Source organism: Phodopus roborovskii, unplaced genomic scaffold (assembly GCF_943737965.1).
Source record: "Phodopus roborovskii unplaced genomic scaffold, PHOROB, whole genome shotgun sequence".
In the NCBI taxonomy this organism is placed as follows: Eukaryota; Metazoa; Chordata; class Mammalia; order Rodentia; family Cricetidae; genus Phodopus; species Phodopus roborovskii.
In genome coordinates, this window is record NW_026126514.1 from 20,175,646 (window position 1) to 20,190,156 (window position 14,511).

General features: G+C 38.2%; 1 protein-coding gene across 1 annotated transcript in view; it reads right to left on the reverse strand.

Annotated features, from left to right (window-relative positions):
* Positions 1–14,511, reverse strand: part of Ccdc175 (coiled-coil domain containing 175) — a 49,400-nt gene that overhangs the window by 21,690 nt on the left and 13,199 nt on the right. Inside the window, exons 6-10 of the mRNA XM_051196058.1 lie at positions 13,680–13,802; positions 12,079–12,188; positions 6,202–6,283; positions 3,991–4,127; positions 1,722–1,832 (exon numbers count right to left, since the gene is read on the reverse strand). Coding sequence (XP_051052015.1) covers positions 1,722–1,832; positions 3,991–4,127; positions 6,202–6,283; positions 12,079–12,188; positions 13,680–13,802 — 563 coding nt within the window. The remainder of the gene's footprint in view (positions 1–1,721; positions 1,833–3,990; positions 4,128–6,201; positions 6,284–12,078; positions 12,189–13,679; positions 13,803–14,511) is intronic.

Consider the following 14,511-nt stretch of genomic DNA (forward strand, 5'->3'; position numbering starts at 1 on the left):
ATCTACTCATATTAGGCTTGGGTCAGACCTGTTCTTTAAAACTTTGTTGTGCCTCACTAAACGAACAGAATGGTTCTGGAAGAATCACAATATCTGGTCTCAAATTTTGCTAAAGAGCCATAGTAACAAAACCAGTATGGTACTGGCAAAACAAAACACACACACACACACACACACAGAGAGAGAGAGAGAGAGAGAGAGAGAGAGAGAGAGAGAGAGAGAGAGAGAGAGAGACAGAGGTCAAGGGAAGAACTGAGATTTGTCAAGGGCACCAAAAATATATGTTAGAGAAGAGACCACCTTTGCAACATTTGGTGTTTAGAACTTTTAACGTACCTTTTCCCATTTATGCAGCTATTTCTTAATACGAAAGTCCTACTTAGGCTAGCCAGTTAACAGAGGAGGCATTTAAAAATCAAAATTATTGCACAAGTGTCTTGCATAGATATTTTCAGTCTTCCACTGATACCAGACCTCCTTGAGCTTGTTCTTTGGCAGCTTACACTGCTTTGTTCACAAGCACACATGGCTCATTAGTTATTTTATGTGCATTTGTCTTGCTTGTCTCCTCACCAACAGTGCATAAATGTTCCTTTCTCTACACATCGTCCCTGCAGTTTATCATGGCTTTCTCGGGGGTAGCCAGTCTTATGGAGGTGAAGCGGAATCCTTGGAGTCCTATTCACCTTTCCTTGTGGGTGAGGTGAACAGTTTATCGTGTATTAATTGACCACTTGTGTCTCTTCTTTGGAGAAATTTGTTTAATTCATTTGCACATTCATTAGATGGACTATTTGTTCTTTGAGTATATCATTTTTTTTTTGAGTTCTTTATATATTTTGGATAGTGATCCTTTGTCAGATGAGTAGCTGGCAGAGTTTTTCTCCTGTTTTGTGGACTTTCCCTTCACTGTGGTCACTGTATCTTTTGCTGCCCAGGAGCTTTATAACTTGATGCTTTATGATGTTATAACCTGTTTGACAATTTTAGTTGTCATGCCTGGGCTATTGGAGGCCTATTCAGAAAGTTGTTATTTATGCCTGTATCTTAAAATGTTTTCTCAAAGTCTTGGGTCTTACTCAGTCTTTTATTTCTGCTTTGTTGGCTCCAGTGATGCTGGGAATTGAACCTAGAGCTTGAGTGTGCGTGCAATTGTGTTGAGTCATAGTCCTATCTTTGCACAGATACACTTTTAAGTGGAAGATAATGTTGTAGAGTAATAAAATCCAATTTTAAATATGCTCCATACATACACATCTCCTTATATTAATATGTGTGTAAAGTATGTGTGGCAAACTATTAATAGTGATCATTTATGTGTAGATATGGAGAGATTAGGGTAACTCTTTTCCATAAACAACATATTTTCACCTTTAAAAATTAAGTTTGGGCATAGGCTCTACTTTGTTAGGAAAAATGTAAATAACTTAGAGTGGCAGAAATGAAGGTTATTGGGGAAGAGGACTGACATAATGGTCAGGCCCATGCTTGCCACAGGCCTAGATCTGGTGCATCCCTTTGTCACCCAGCTTCTGGAGCACCTGTCTATCCCTTCAGTAAACTACGCATTGACCATGACCTCTCTGAACTGTGGGACAGAGAAAGCTGGTTATAAACTTACTTCCCTGTAAGACATATGTCCATATAGACTCGTGGTTCCAGGTTAAAGAAACAAACACAAGGAGAGTAAATGTTTATGACAGCAAGGGCACAGCACTTACTGATGGAGATCCTGAAGGGCTCCGTATCCTTCTTCCATGTTTTTGATGTCCAGCTTTCTCTGTGCTAGGAAGTTTTCTTTCTGGTTAATGAGTGCAATCTGTTTCTGATTTCTATCATGAAAAAAGAAGTGACAGTCATTGTACCGAATGCTGGGATGATCATCCTGAGGAGCTGGAGGCTTGAATGCAGAGGCTTAGACACTATAGGCAAAAAGGTATAAATCATTTAAAGGGAATTAAGGGCTGAGAGATGGTTCAGTGGTTAAAAACACTTGCTATTATAGAGCGCCAGATGGCAGCTCACAACCATCCAGTTCCCAGGAATCCAACACCCTCTTCTGACCTCCTTGGGTACCAGGTGCATATGTAGTGCACAAGTATACATGGAACTTGCACAAAATTCACAATTCTCAAGCCACTGAAAGAACACACTCTGCAATATAAACACAAGACAGCATGGGGAGTTGTCTAGCATTTCATCTGCCTCCAGTGACAGTGCCTCTATCAATACAGTTATAACTTCCATCAGATTTTCCTGAGCAAGGAGAGCAACACAGTCAGACCATCTCTGAGGATGGGCTGAACATCTGAATTGCACTGGGACCTTGGACAAGAAACCTTACCTGTGGGTAAGTCTGCATTTCAGCACCTCAAAAATGAGGGCTGCAGAACCTGTCTCACTGGTAGAATGGATTAGCTCACTACTGACTGGCTCTGCAGACCAATGAGACTTCTTATGGCTGTTGTTTGCTGTCCTGATATACAGCAGAGAAAATGAAGCTCAAAGAAGTTCATGGTTTTGTTTAAATGGCCCAACTGTGACAAGAACTTCTCTGGTAGAGAAAGCATCCTGTGTGACTCACCTTCAAAACCATCCTAATGTGATGCAGAAAGCAAAGTAACTTAAGCTCTCAAAGTTACATATTTCTATGTTTAAGAATCATGCATAGACATAGGATTTGATATTGCTTTGGTTCCATATTGTCATGGGACCTTTGGGAAGTGATTTAGTGTGGATGAGGTCTTGAGGGCAGGGTCTTCATGATTAGATTAAGTCCTTCTAAGAAGAGAAAGAAAAATCACTCTTTCTCTATGTAAGGAGAGAGAAAGAAGGAGGAGGAAAAGAAGAGAGAGAGAGGGAGGAAGGAAGGGAGGTGGAGGGAGGGAGGGATAAAGAGAGAGAGCACTATTTGTATGTCAGAAAGAGGGTCTTCACTAGAACCCAAACATGTTCATGCTGGCACTACCATGCCAGGTTCCCAGCATTTACAGTTGAGAGAAAATAAGTTTCTGTTAAGGCCAGCCAGTTGATGGCATTTTGTTATGGAGAATGAGATGAAGACAAAAGACCACAATGACAGTGAGTTTTTAGTGTTTGGTCTTTTGCCATCAGCACAATTTACTATTCTAGATGATAACTCCAGTATTTATCTGGGGACGGTTTGCACTTGAGGAACTGCAGTAAGATGAGACACGATGATTGCAACAACTCTATAGCTTAAATGCTACAAGAATGAACATGAACTCAGCTTCACGTAAGTGGGCCTGTAACTTTGGGTTACTAGTGGGCTTTTTTCCCTATATAATTTTGTTTTTTTTTCAAGATTTCATTCTGTTAATATTCATAAAAAAGGCATTGTGAATACTGACTACCTACATAACCATGGATGAAGTCCTAGGCATACAGGATAGCATAAGCCTTTTCTGGTCTCTCTGGAGCCCAATAAGCCAGAGGTTTGATATCCAGTTGCTATAGGATGGATGGTGTGGGGTTAAAGTTGGGGGCAGAAAAGCAGAAGAAGAAAAGATGTTTTGGGAGGCAGGCCAGAAAGGAAGGGATATAGTGGAGATATATGTGGGAGGTAGAATTATCAAGCTTTGGTGACCAAATGGAGTCCAGTTGGTAGTGAGAAAGAAATGATTTCCTTGAGTACTTTCTGAAGTCACTGTAGGTGACCAAACTCGCTGAGTCAGTGTTTAATAAAGGTAGATATTATAACTCACTGGAGAGTCTCACACGGTAATTATTGTTTCCAGGGTCTGATTTAAAAGTGTTAATAATGCATTTAATTTTTATGGATTTGAGATGATCTAGATGAAAAAAGCATTTCTTAGCACTGTAGAGGCAGACAAGAAGTGTGCCTATTGATTACTGAATAAAGAGCATCTTGTCAGCAGAGTTGAAAAGTAAGATGAGCTTAGATGGGCAGTCGTCATTTAGACAGCAAGGCAGGCCTCCGTAGCTGAGGCAAGCTGAGTGAACACATACTCATCATAGATCTTCTGTTTTTGCAGGAACACTTTATCTTCCTCCTTCGATACCAACTTATATTGTCTCATGAGTGAGTGTAGTCTCTCTTGGATATCTTTGTTCTCTGATTGGGCTTGCTGTAGTTTTTCCCCCATCTAGGGAAAAAAAAAAAGAGGAAAAGAGAAAGAGAGGGAATTAAGGAATTGATTTGTGCTTCCTTTGGAGATAGTGGCCTTGGGGTGAGCAGTATCAATCAACAGTCCCTTGTACACTGCTCATAACACAGATCTCACACAAAGCACAGCCAACTTAATTCTACAGCAAATACGCAAATGTTTGCTTTGCAGCTTTTTCTGGGAATTATGACAAATTTGCAGAAAGGTTGTAAACATGGATATGAAACCATAAAATGAGAATTCATGCTGAAAGGGAGTATTATAAACACTCTTTGATTATGAAGTGATGATTTTGTGTCCCTTTCCAAGAATTTAAGGTGCAATAGGGCAAAGAAAACAGCATCTCATAGAAACCCTCACTCGATTCTCTGACCATGCTTGCCCCGGGGTTCAGAATAACTGGACCTTCAGCATCCTCCAATTCCCCAGAAAAGTGTGTGCCCGATGAAGCTGTTCCTTCAACCCAACACAGATGGGAAATATTGGAAATCCCAGAAAGTTCTAAAAAGCAAACTTTGAGTTTTCTGTGTACCAATGGAATTTACATGGATGAAATGAAGTGATTTATCTGTAAGGTATTGTAAATACTGTAGAGATACAGAATGTGGGAGGATACATATTAGTTATGTGCACATTTATTTGCTGTGTGTATGGTATTTTATAATAAGCAGGCTAGGTTAGCAATGGATTACCAGGTCAAAGAAATGTTTGCCACAAAAACTGCTCACAATAGCCAAGGTGATGCAGCCAAGCCTAAGTAAGGGTCTCTCAGTGGAAAGATAATGACATGCAAACACGATAAAACACTCTTCAGTTTTTAAGCAGAAGGAAATCCAGTTGTTTGTAAAAGCATGAACTGGGACAATGTGTTAAGTAAAATAATCTAAGCAAAGACAGATAAATATTACACAACCACATTTATATATGGAACATAAAAATTGTTGATTTTATAGACGCAGAAAGTAAATTTGTTGTACCAGGGGCCAATGGAGATGGTGTAAGACTTGGGGGATATTGAAGTAGGAAATCTACCCCACATCCACTAAAAATTTTGCATAGCTCATGGAGTAATCAGTGTTGTTAAATTTGCTTCTAAAACGCATTGAAAGGATAAATTTTATACTTTTGCTGATTTGGAGCAAGACAAAAATAGAAGCTACAAGAAGAGGTTACTGATGCTAAGGGTGGACTGTGGGACTCAATGTTAGTATATGGGAGCAGGGAAGAGGGACCAAAGACATTTCTCCTTCAATGCCAGTAATAAGAAACATCTCAGGTATTGGTGTATATACATAAATGAATCGATCCTATTACATATACTGTTCTACAGTATAGGGCTTGACATTCAATAATATATTGTGAGCAATACTAGTACTCAGTTAATACTAAGTAATACTAATACCCACTCCCTAATTTTTACTACCCCAATGAATGTTTCATTGAGTACTTCATGGCTAAATCCTTGTTTATATTCATGGTTACTTATTTATGCAATTCCTTTTGACTTAAGTTTAGAAAAAATGTCTAGATTGAATTTCCAGAAGGGTGAATTTGGGTATAAACTTTTAAAAACCAAACTAAGAGCAAAACTTTAGAAAAATTTAAAACACAAAGAAAACTAGATTTTAAAAAAGGAAGCAAAGTAAAATATTTAGAGCATTCTGGTGATGAATCCAACTCAAATACTTATAGAACATTGTTATTAAATGTAGAATGATTGTCATGCTTTGTAGACACCACACCATGGCATGATAGTTATATTTTCCTAAGTAATTCACATGCCCATTGAACATAATTATTCCTGATATAAAGCCATCAACCCTCAGGATAAGTAGCCCAAACTGGATCACATTCATTCCTCACAGACAATCTTTGCTGCTTCATACCCTTAGAACTCAAATGTAGGAGCTCAAATGTTGGGATTAGTTTCTGTGAATTATCATAGTTGTCTATGAAAAGCCTGCTTTGGAAATATTCAACATTCATTGTATATTTACTATATTAACTAAAAAATAAGAAGTAATTATCAGGTAAGTCACTTCTGTTACCCTACCTGTTGTATCTTATTCAACATCCCATTCTTCTTGAAAGTAGATACATTATCCATGTGTTCCTTGTGATTCTGAAAAAACAACCTTATGAACACAGGGGGAAAAAAAACATGAATGTTAGAACACGTTTTTCTACAAAGCCACACTTATTTAAGACATCTTAATTTTTTTGGTCCCATCTCTGTACAACCTATTTTTTATACTTATTACTCTATTGATTAATGAATAAATGTGTCATTTATTTATTCATGTATTTGATAAGAAATTATTGAACACTTGTACTGTGCAAGATTTGTTTGAGGTACTGTTGTGCCCAAGTCTCAAAGACTCCCAGAGACTACAAAGGAGACAGACTCATCAAACTGCAAATGCAAGGCTTTATTGTTTAATTCTACCGGGAGGAACTCCGTCTAGCATGCTGAGGCAGCAGCCTCCAGAGGGAGCCAAGTCCCTTGTCTATTGCCAGAATTTAAAGGAAAAAAAAAAAAAAAATAGAATTACATCAGTAGGTATGGGTCAGCTTCTGATTGGTTGACACATGGGGAACAATTAGGGGAACTTCCCAGAGTCAGGGCAACTGGATTTTTAGTATTTTTGATTGGTTGGCTACAGATGGGAGCATTAGTGGTTCCTATGGCTTTGTCTGTTACTTGTAGGTAGCCCATTGTCATTGGTTGGTGCTGGGAAGGAGCATTCTGTGGTTTCTCTGTCTCTTGGATGTGGTTTGTTATCAAACACAGTACCAGGTACTTACTAAGTCTAAGAGGAAGGTTGTCTTGGGAGTTTTGTTCACTACACAAGAACTAGAGGCTAGGGGACTGGATTTGTTTTGAAGGCTTTTCTATAACCTTTACGTTTGTGTAGTTTTTCTGTAGTATGAATATTAAGAGTTGAACGGAAATCTAAAGCTTTGCTACATTTATATAATTTCTCCCCAGTATGAATTATTAGAGGTGAAGCCTTTTAGTTTAGTTTACCTCTTTCAGGTACGAGGGACACAAAATACGTCAAATCCCTATTCTTATGGAAATTAAATCTAGTGAATAATCAGAATAGAAATGGTATACAAAAATGACACTGTATTTCAGATAGTGTTATATGGTCCAAAGAATGTAAACTGGGGTGAGGATATTAAGACCCTAAGAAAAAGAAGGCTGTGACAAGTGGTTTAGGATGATCTCTATGGTGCTGCCCCATGAAAGACCCTGGTGCTGAGAAGGAGCCAGCCACATACAGATCTGAAAGACTTCAGGAAGGGTAAGACCTAGAAACCAGAGGTAGACTGGTATTGTTAAGGGGAAAAAGATGCCCTAACTGCAGGGCAGGGGTCATGATGGTGTTAAAGGGGCAGGCGGGGTTTCATATTTGATTCTGAAGGGAACTGGGAAGGAAGCTTTCAAACAGAGGAGCAACATGAATTAATCCACGCTTTGGAAAGAGGATTGAGATGTCTTTGTGGGAAATGACAAAAGTGGAGGAAGAACCCCACTTCAAGTGATGGTTGCAGTCGAATGAGGCGGGGCGAGAGTCGTGAGTGGGCATACATAGGTGCATTCAGGTGTGATGACTTGAAAAGGAATGGCCCCGTAGATTTGTGCATTTGAATGCTTGGTTGTTAGGGAGTGGCACTACTTGACAGGGATTAGGAGAAAGAACTTAAAGAGAACAAATGCCTGAGTGATGCCCAAGAAAATACAAACTCAAGGCCGATGGAAATGACAAAGACAACCCAAAATCTGAGAGCAGAATTCAATCAGAGACACTGAAGCAGACTCAAGCTGAAGTGCAGAAGGAATTGAAAAACCCAATAGTGTAACTAGAAAACTCAAAGGAAGGTCTTGAAGTGGAATAAATCAAGCAGAAGACAGCAATCATATCTTGAAGGTAAAGGGGAGGATCGAGACCAAATAAACAAGAAGTAAGAAAATCAAAAGCAAACAACAACAACAAAAACAAAGAGAAGGAACATACAGGAAATGTGGAGCACAATTAAGAAATCCAAATGTTCAAATGATAGGCAGAGATGAGGAAGAATCCCAAGTCAAAGGAATAGAACAGATCTTCAACAAGATCATAGAAGAAAACTTTACCAAATTAAGGAAAGTTACACCTATCCCAACACAAGAAGTACACAGAATACCAAAATCAATAGCAACAGACAAAACAAAACAATAGCAACAGCAGCAACACAAAACCAGAAAAGAAAATTGCCATGGCATGTCATAGTTAAAATGCTAAGTATCTATAACAAAAAAAAAAAAAAAAAAAAAAAAAAAAAAAGTGTATTGAAAGCTACCAGAGAGAAAATGCAAGTTACATATAAAGGAAAACTATCAGAATAACAGGTGATTTCTCAATGGAAAATTTGAAAGCCAGAAGAGCCTAGAAAAATGCAGTCTGAGTTCTAAAAGACCACAACCTAAAGTAATACACCCAGCAAAACTACCCCTGACATGATTAAAGAGAAAAAGAAAACCTTTCCACAACCTAAACAGCAAAAAAAAAAAAAAAAAAAAAAAGGAAAAAAATCTGTATCCAACAAAATAAACAGAAAAAGAAAATATTAGAAAACACTATATTGGACTAGAGTGAAGAATGAGCAAAATAGAGAAACTGTGGGAAAAAATATAGAGCCATAATTACTAAAACACAAAATACCTCTGTAAACACAAGCAACGTCACTAAAAAAAGAAAAAGAAAAAGAAATCAACAACACAACGACACAATTATCACACACAATTCAACAGTAACTTTAAATATCAATGGCTTCAATTCTCTAATCAAAAGAAAGAGGCTGAATGGATCAGGAAACAAAACCCATCTGTCTGATACCTACAAAAAACACATCTTAGTTTTAAAGACAGGCACCACCTTAGAGTGAAAGGATAGAACAAAGTACTCAAATCAAATGGGATCAGGAAGAAGACAGATGTCACTACCCTAACTAACATCTGCTAAAATAGATTACAAACTAAAACTAATCAGAAGAGATCAAGGACACTTCATTCTAACCTAGAGAACAGTTAACCAACTATCCTAAACATAAATGCAGGTCATCTAGCAAAAAAGGAACAACAATAGCAAAAACTTCAGAATTAATTGCCATCATACATAGAATGAATTCTGCAGAATGGTCTGTCCAGACTCGAAAGAATACACATCCTATTCAGCAGCACATAGAAACTTTTCTAAATAGACACATCTATAAAGATTGAAATCACTTCTTGTATCATATCTGAGCACAATGCCATAGAACTTAGAACTGACAGAAAAAAAAAAAAAAAGATTTAAAAAAAGCCTTCTAGTAAAGTACAAACTCATGGAGATTAAACAACATATTAGAGATTGCCAAATGGGTCAAAGGAGAGATCAAGGAAGAAAAATCTTCCTGGAATTAAATGAAAATGAAGACACAATACAACCAAACTTCTGGGACACATTGAGAGCGCTCCTACAAGGAAAATAAATAGCTTTAAATACCTGCATTAAAAAGTCAGAAAGAGCATAAATAAATGTCTTAAAGATGCAGCTCAACAAGGTGGAAAAACAAGAACAAAAAGTAATAAAGATCAGAGTAGAAATCCATGAAATAGAAATGAAGAAAATAATACAAAGAATCAAAAAGCCTAAGAGCTGATTCTTTGGGAAGATAAACAAAATTGACAAAACTTTGACCCAATCAACCAAAAGAAGGAAAGGGAGAAATCAAATTAACAGAATCAAAAATGAACAGGGAAATATTACAACAGACACCAAAACAATACATGATATTGTACAGGGATATTTTAAAAGTCTGTACTCTAGTAAGCTAGAGAAACCAAAGAAGATGTATTTCTACATTCAACCAAACCCCCTAAACCAAGAGGAAGTCAACAACCTAAACAGACCCACAACAAAGGAGGAGACTGAAATAATAATAAAAGACCTCCCAGATAAAATAAACAAAAATGGCAAGCATCAGATGGATTCACAGCACAATCCTATCAAACATTCTGAGAAGTTCTAAAGCCAATCTGTCTTAACTATTAAAGAAAAAGGAAACAAACAAAAGAATCACTCCCAAACTCCACAAAACCAGTATCATTCTAATACCCCAAAGCAGGTAAAGAGACAACAACAACAAAAATAAACAAACAAACATACAAAAAAACCTACAGGCCAATATCCTTGCTGAACAATAGGTTAAAAAACACTCAATAAAATACTTAAAACCAGAATGCAGACATACACTAAAAAGATTATACATTGTAATCAAGTTGGCTTTATCCCTGAAATGCAGGGATGGTTCAACATATGAAAGTCAATGCATTTATTAAACTACAGGACTTAAAATAATCACATGATCACGTCAATAGCTGCAGAAAAGGTCTTTGACAAAATCCAACATGCCTTCTCGATAAAAATCCTAGAGAGTGTAGGGTTAGAGGGAATATCCCTAAGCATAATAAAGGCTAATACATGAGAAAGCCACATCCAACACCATCCTAAATTGAGACAGGCTTGAAACAATGTCACTGAAATCAGGAACAGGATAAGGATGTCCCCTGTCCCCACTCCTTTTCAACACTGTAATAGAAGTACTAGCAGCAGCAATAAGGCAAGAGAAGGAAATTAAAGGGTTACAAATAGGGAAAGAAGTCAAACTATCCCTATTTGCAGATGACATGATATTATATATTAAAGATCACAAAAATTCTATCAGAAACTTCTGTAAATGGTAAACAAATTTAGCAATGTGGCAGGATACAGAATCAACTCGTACACTTCAATAGTTTCTCTATATAACGACAACAAACATACAGAGAACTGGGTACAGGTAAAGACAGGCAGATGAACACTTTCTTCCAAGGAAGCAGTCCATCATCTTTTAGTTAAATGGAAGACTTGCTTCAGGCTCTGGGAGTGGTAAGAATGATTTTTGCCCAAGACTTCCCCATGTGTTTCTCAATAAACAATGCAAGATCCCTTGACTAAGTATAAGGCATGAATTAACATTGTTGCCTGGTTTGTTACAGACTCATGGTGTGCTCTCCCAATGTCCTTCCCCATAGGAAATGTTTTGTTTGTTTGTTTGTTTGTTTGTTTTGTTTTTGGTTTGGAGTGAGGAACTGAAGTAAAGATAATGCATTCCAAAGAGTTCCTTTATTTGCCAAGTGTCTACATCATCCTCAATCCCCATCATCACCTAAATCCCCACCATTGATTACCTGAAATCTGACTAAGTGAGGCAATGATTCTACAAAGCAATCTCATGGATTCGAATACACTAAATACACTTTCCGTTTAATATTAGTGATGTGGTTTCGAGAATGAAAGTAGCATATTAGTGTTACACTTTGAACCTTGTCTGGTCTTCCAAAGGCACATGAGTTAAAGACTCTGTCTCCAGAGTGCTCTTTTTTTTTTTCCTTCGAAATTTTAAAAAATTTCATTTCACATTCCAACCACAGTTCTGCTTCCTCCCACACCTCCCTCCCAGCCTAACCCCATCCACTCCTTTCATAGGGTAAGGCCTCCCATGGGGAGTCAACAAAGCCTGGTACATTAAGGCAGGATCAAGACCCTCTCCCATGCATCCCACCACAGGGAATGGGCTCCAAAAGGCTAGCTCATGGAGGGTATTTAAGGGACAGGGCCCAGTACAGGTGTAAGGTCATTGGACACACCCCCGATTGGGACTGGGGGTCACAGTCTCTTGTTTTCCTCTTTTTTGTGCTTCCTATGTGTGGGTTCTCACAATGTCTATGTGTGGCACAGGAGTAGTGTGACCCCGATCTGTAGCCTCTACAACTGTAGCAAAAAAAAAAAAAAAAAAAAAAAAAAAAAACAAAAGCTGACAAATTGGAAGAGCTCCAGATAAAACAAAGTGCTACACTTACAGTTTTTCCTCCAGGCTTACACAAACTCTCCTCATGTCTTCTACCTTTCTCTCCCAAATGCTTAATGATTCCTGCAGCCGCGACATCTCCAAACTGTGATCACTAAGCATCTATTGAAAAGTCAACAGAGATGTGACGTCCAGTCATTAGCAAATGATTCACAACAGCAATTCAGGTTTCCTAAGGATTTTATGCATCATTTTGTCAGTATCCAGGCATCTGTGCTGGCCTGCACTCAGGGTCCAGACAGGGTACACCCTCAGCTGCAGCTGCTAAGAGCATCCCCTGTGCAGTCCCTTATAAAAGGCAGGCCTTGCCCACCTCCCGTCTCTCTTCCTCGTCCACCACTCTTGTCCCCAGGGACAGGTCCCTGCTTCCCCACCCTCCTCTCTGCCCCTCTTTCTGTCCTCCTCTCTGTCCCCTTTTCTGCCCCTTCTCTTGCCTCTTCCAATACACCTCCCATGTGAGTGCCGCTGCCTGGCTGGACTTCCCTTCTTGACATTTTTAAAAATTTAACACATTCATTCAACTTTTATGGTGGGACCACCCTTTATGAGTTTTTTTAAAAAATAAATTCAACTTGACAAAAACTAATTCTGAAACAATGAGAAAACACAAGATTTGGTTGGGTAGATGACTAAATACAGTTGTGTGTGTGTGTGTGTGTGTGTGTGTGTGTCTCCTCTAATAAACTCATTTATCTTCATTAAAATGAAACTGAACAAGTCATTCTTTAGGTGGCTGGTGTGTTATCACTTTGGGGACAGATGTTAATTTAATAACTCCCTAGAAAGTCACCCAACAGAGTAAAAGCTGCTCAAAGTGGTTTCTCTCTCTAGAGTACCACATGATTGACTATAGGAACACAGCTCCAGACTTAACTGAAATTCTAGAACAGCCCTCAGAATCGGCAGAATGTGTCGAGGACTCTGATCGTCATCAGGATTAGGCCTAATATTCATTGCCCAAGTTTGTATTTTCTCGTTGGGTTTTATAAGTCTTACATGCCAGTAAAACTGATGGGCCTAATAATCATTGTCTCGAGGCCTCAACCACCCTTGCTTGAAGAATCCCGTTCAATTCTGTTGCTGCCAACATTCCACCAGGTCAGCCAGCCAAAGATGTGTCTAAACTGGAGATTCTATGTGCTTGTTAGTCTGTGCTTCCCCATGGCCTCAGTCTATACTTTGGGAATCTCCACAAAAATCCACTGTACTCGGCACTATCATGTCATAATTAAGGTTAGCAAAGTCCACCTCATTTAACATATGATGGGATGAGTGATGCATTCTGGCAGAAAAGTGTGCTATTTCCCCAGGTTTCACATGCAATTTCTGATATACTACAGGCCCATTCCTGGTAAAAGATTAGCAGGCATTAATACATATATTTAGTTAGTCCTACATGCAGCTTTATGATCACTTTCAAAATATTTTAGTCCATCGAATATAATCAGAACATGCTATAACACTTCAAAGGATGTGCCAGGAAATGTTAACATGCCACCAGCATACTTTCAAAATAGCTGAAAGATCAATTAAATAAACTTAAAAAAAAGAAAAAACCAGGTAAGCTAAAGGAAGATGTTCATTTTTTCTTACCACTGTGCTGGTAGTAACTGTTTGCTTCATTTTTATTATTTTATTTTGTAATCTGGTCAATTCTTTCTTCTTACTGTATGCCTCTTTCCTCCTTGTTTCACAGACTTGTTTAATCTCTTTCATCTACAGTGACAGCAATAAGCCAGTTAAAAAGCCTATTAGCACAGCAGAGTCCAAAAAGATCCTCCAGCTTGCTAACCTAATTAATATTTAATTTTAAAGCACCATTTTCCATTTAAGTAAACTAACAATTTAAAAGAAAATAAGACAAAGCCAGGGTTTGCTTATTTCCTAGTGTTAAAGAAAAACCCATGAATCCTATGGGTCAAACTTCAGTTACATGTTGTTGACATGGTATACTTATAGGAACAACATGGCCATGGCCACTGCTAAGGAAGGATAAAAGCATCTTGCCACTGTAAGGACTTGCTGCAACATCACAGCAATGGGTACCACACTACTGTGCATTAAGTAGATAAGGGAAGTGAAGGAAGTAATCACTTGTCTTAGAAACCCCAATTCACATTGCCTAATGGAAAATAATACCCAACTAAAGAGAGAGAATACAAAGTCACTGGAGACAGGGCAGCTTATACTCTTGAACAAGTTTTCCTGATTTTACCCAAATCAAACATCTGGCCACATGTCAGACTCTAGGAAAATTAGTGATGCTTATTAGACTCAAACCTGTTTGTCAGCAACCTGAATGATCAAGAACAAGGCAACAATGATCAGAAAGGTATACGAAAGCATATTGGATGAAAAACCTGTCAAAGCTTTTGTCTGTCTTTCCATTGAAGCCACCTGCCACTTTTTTTCAGTGTTACCTGTT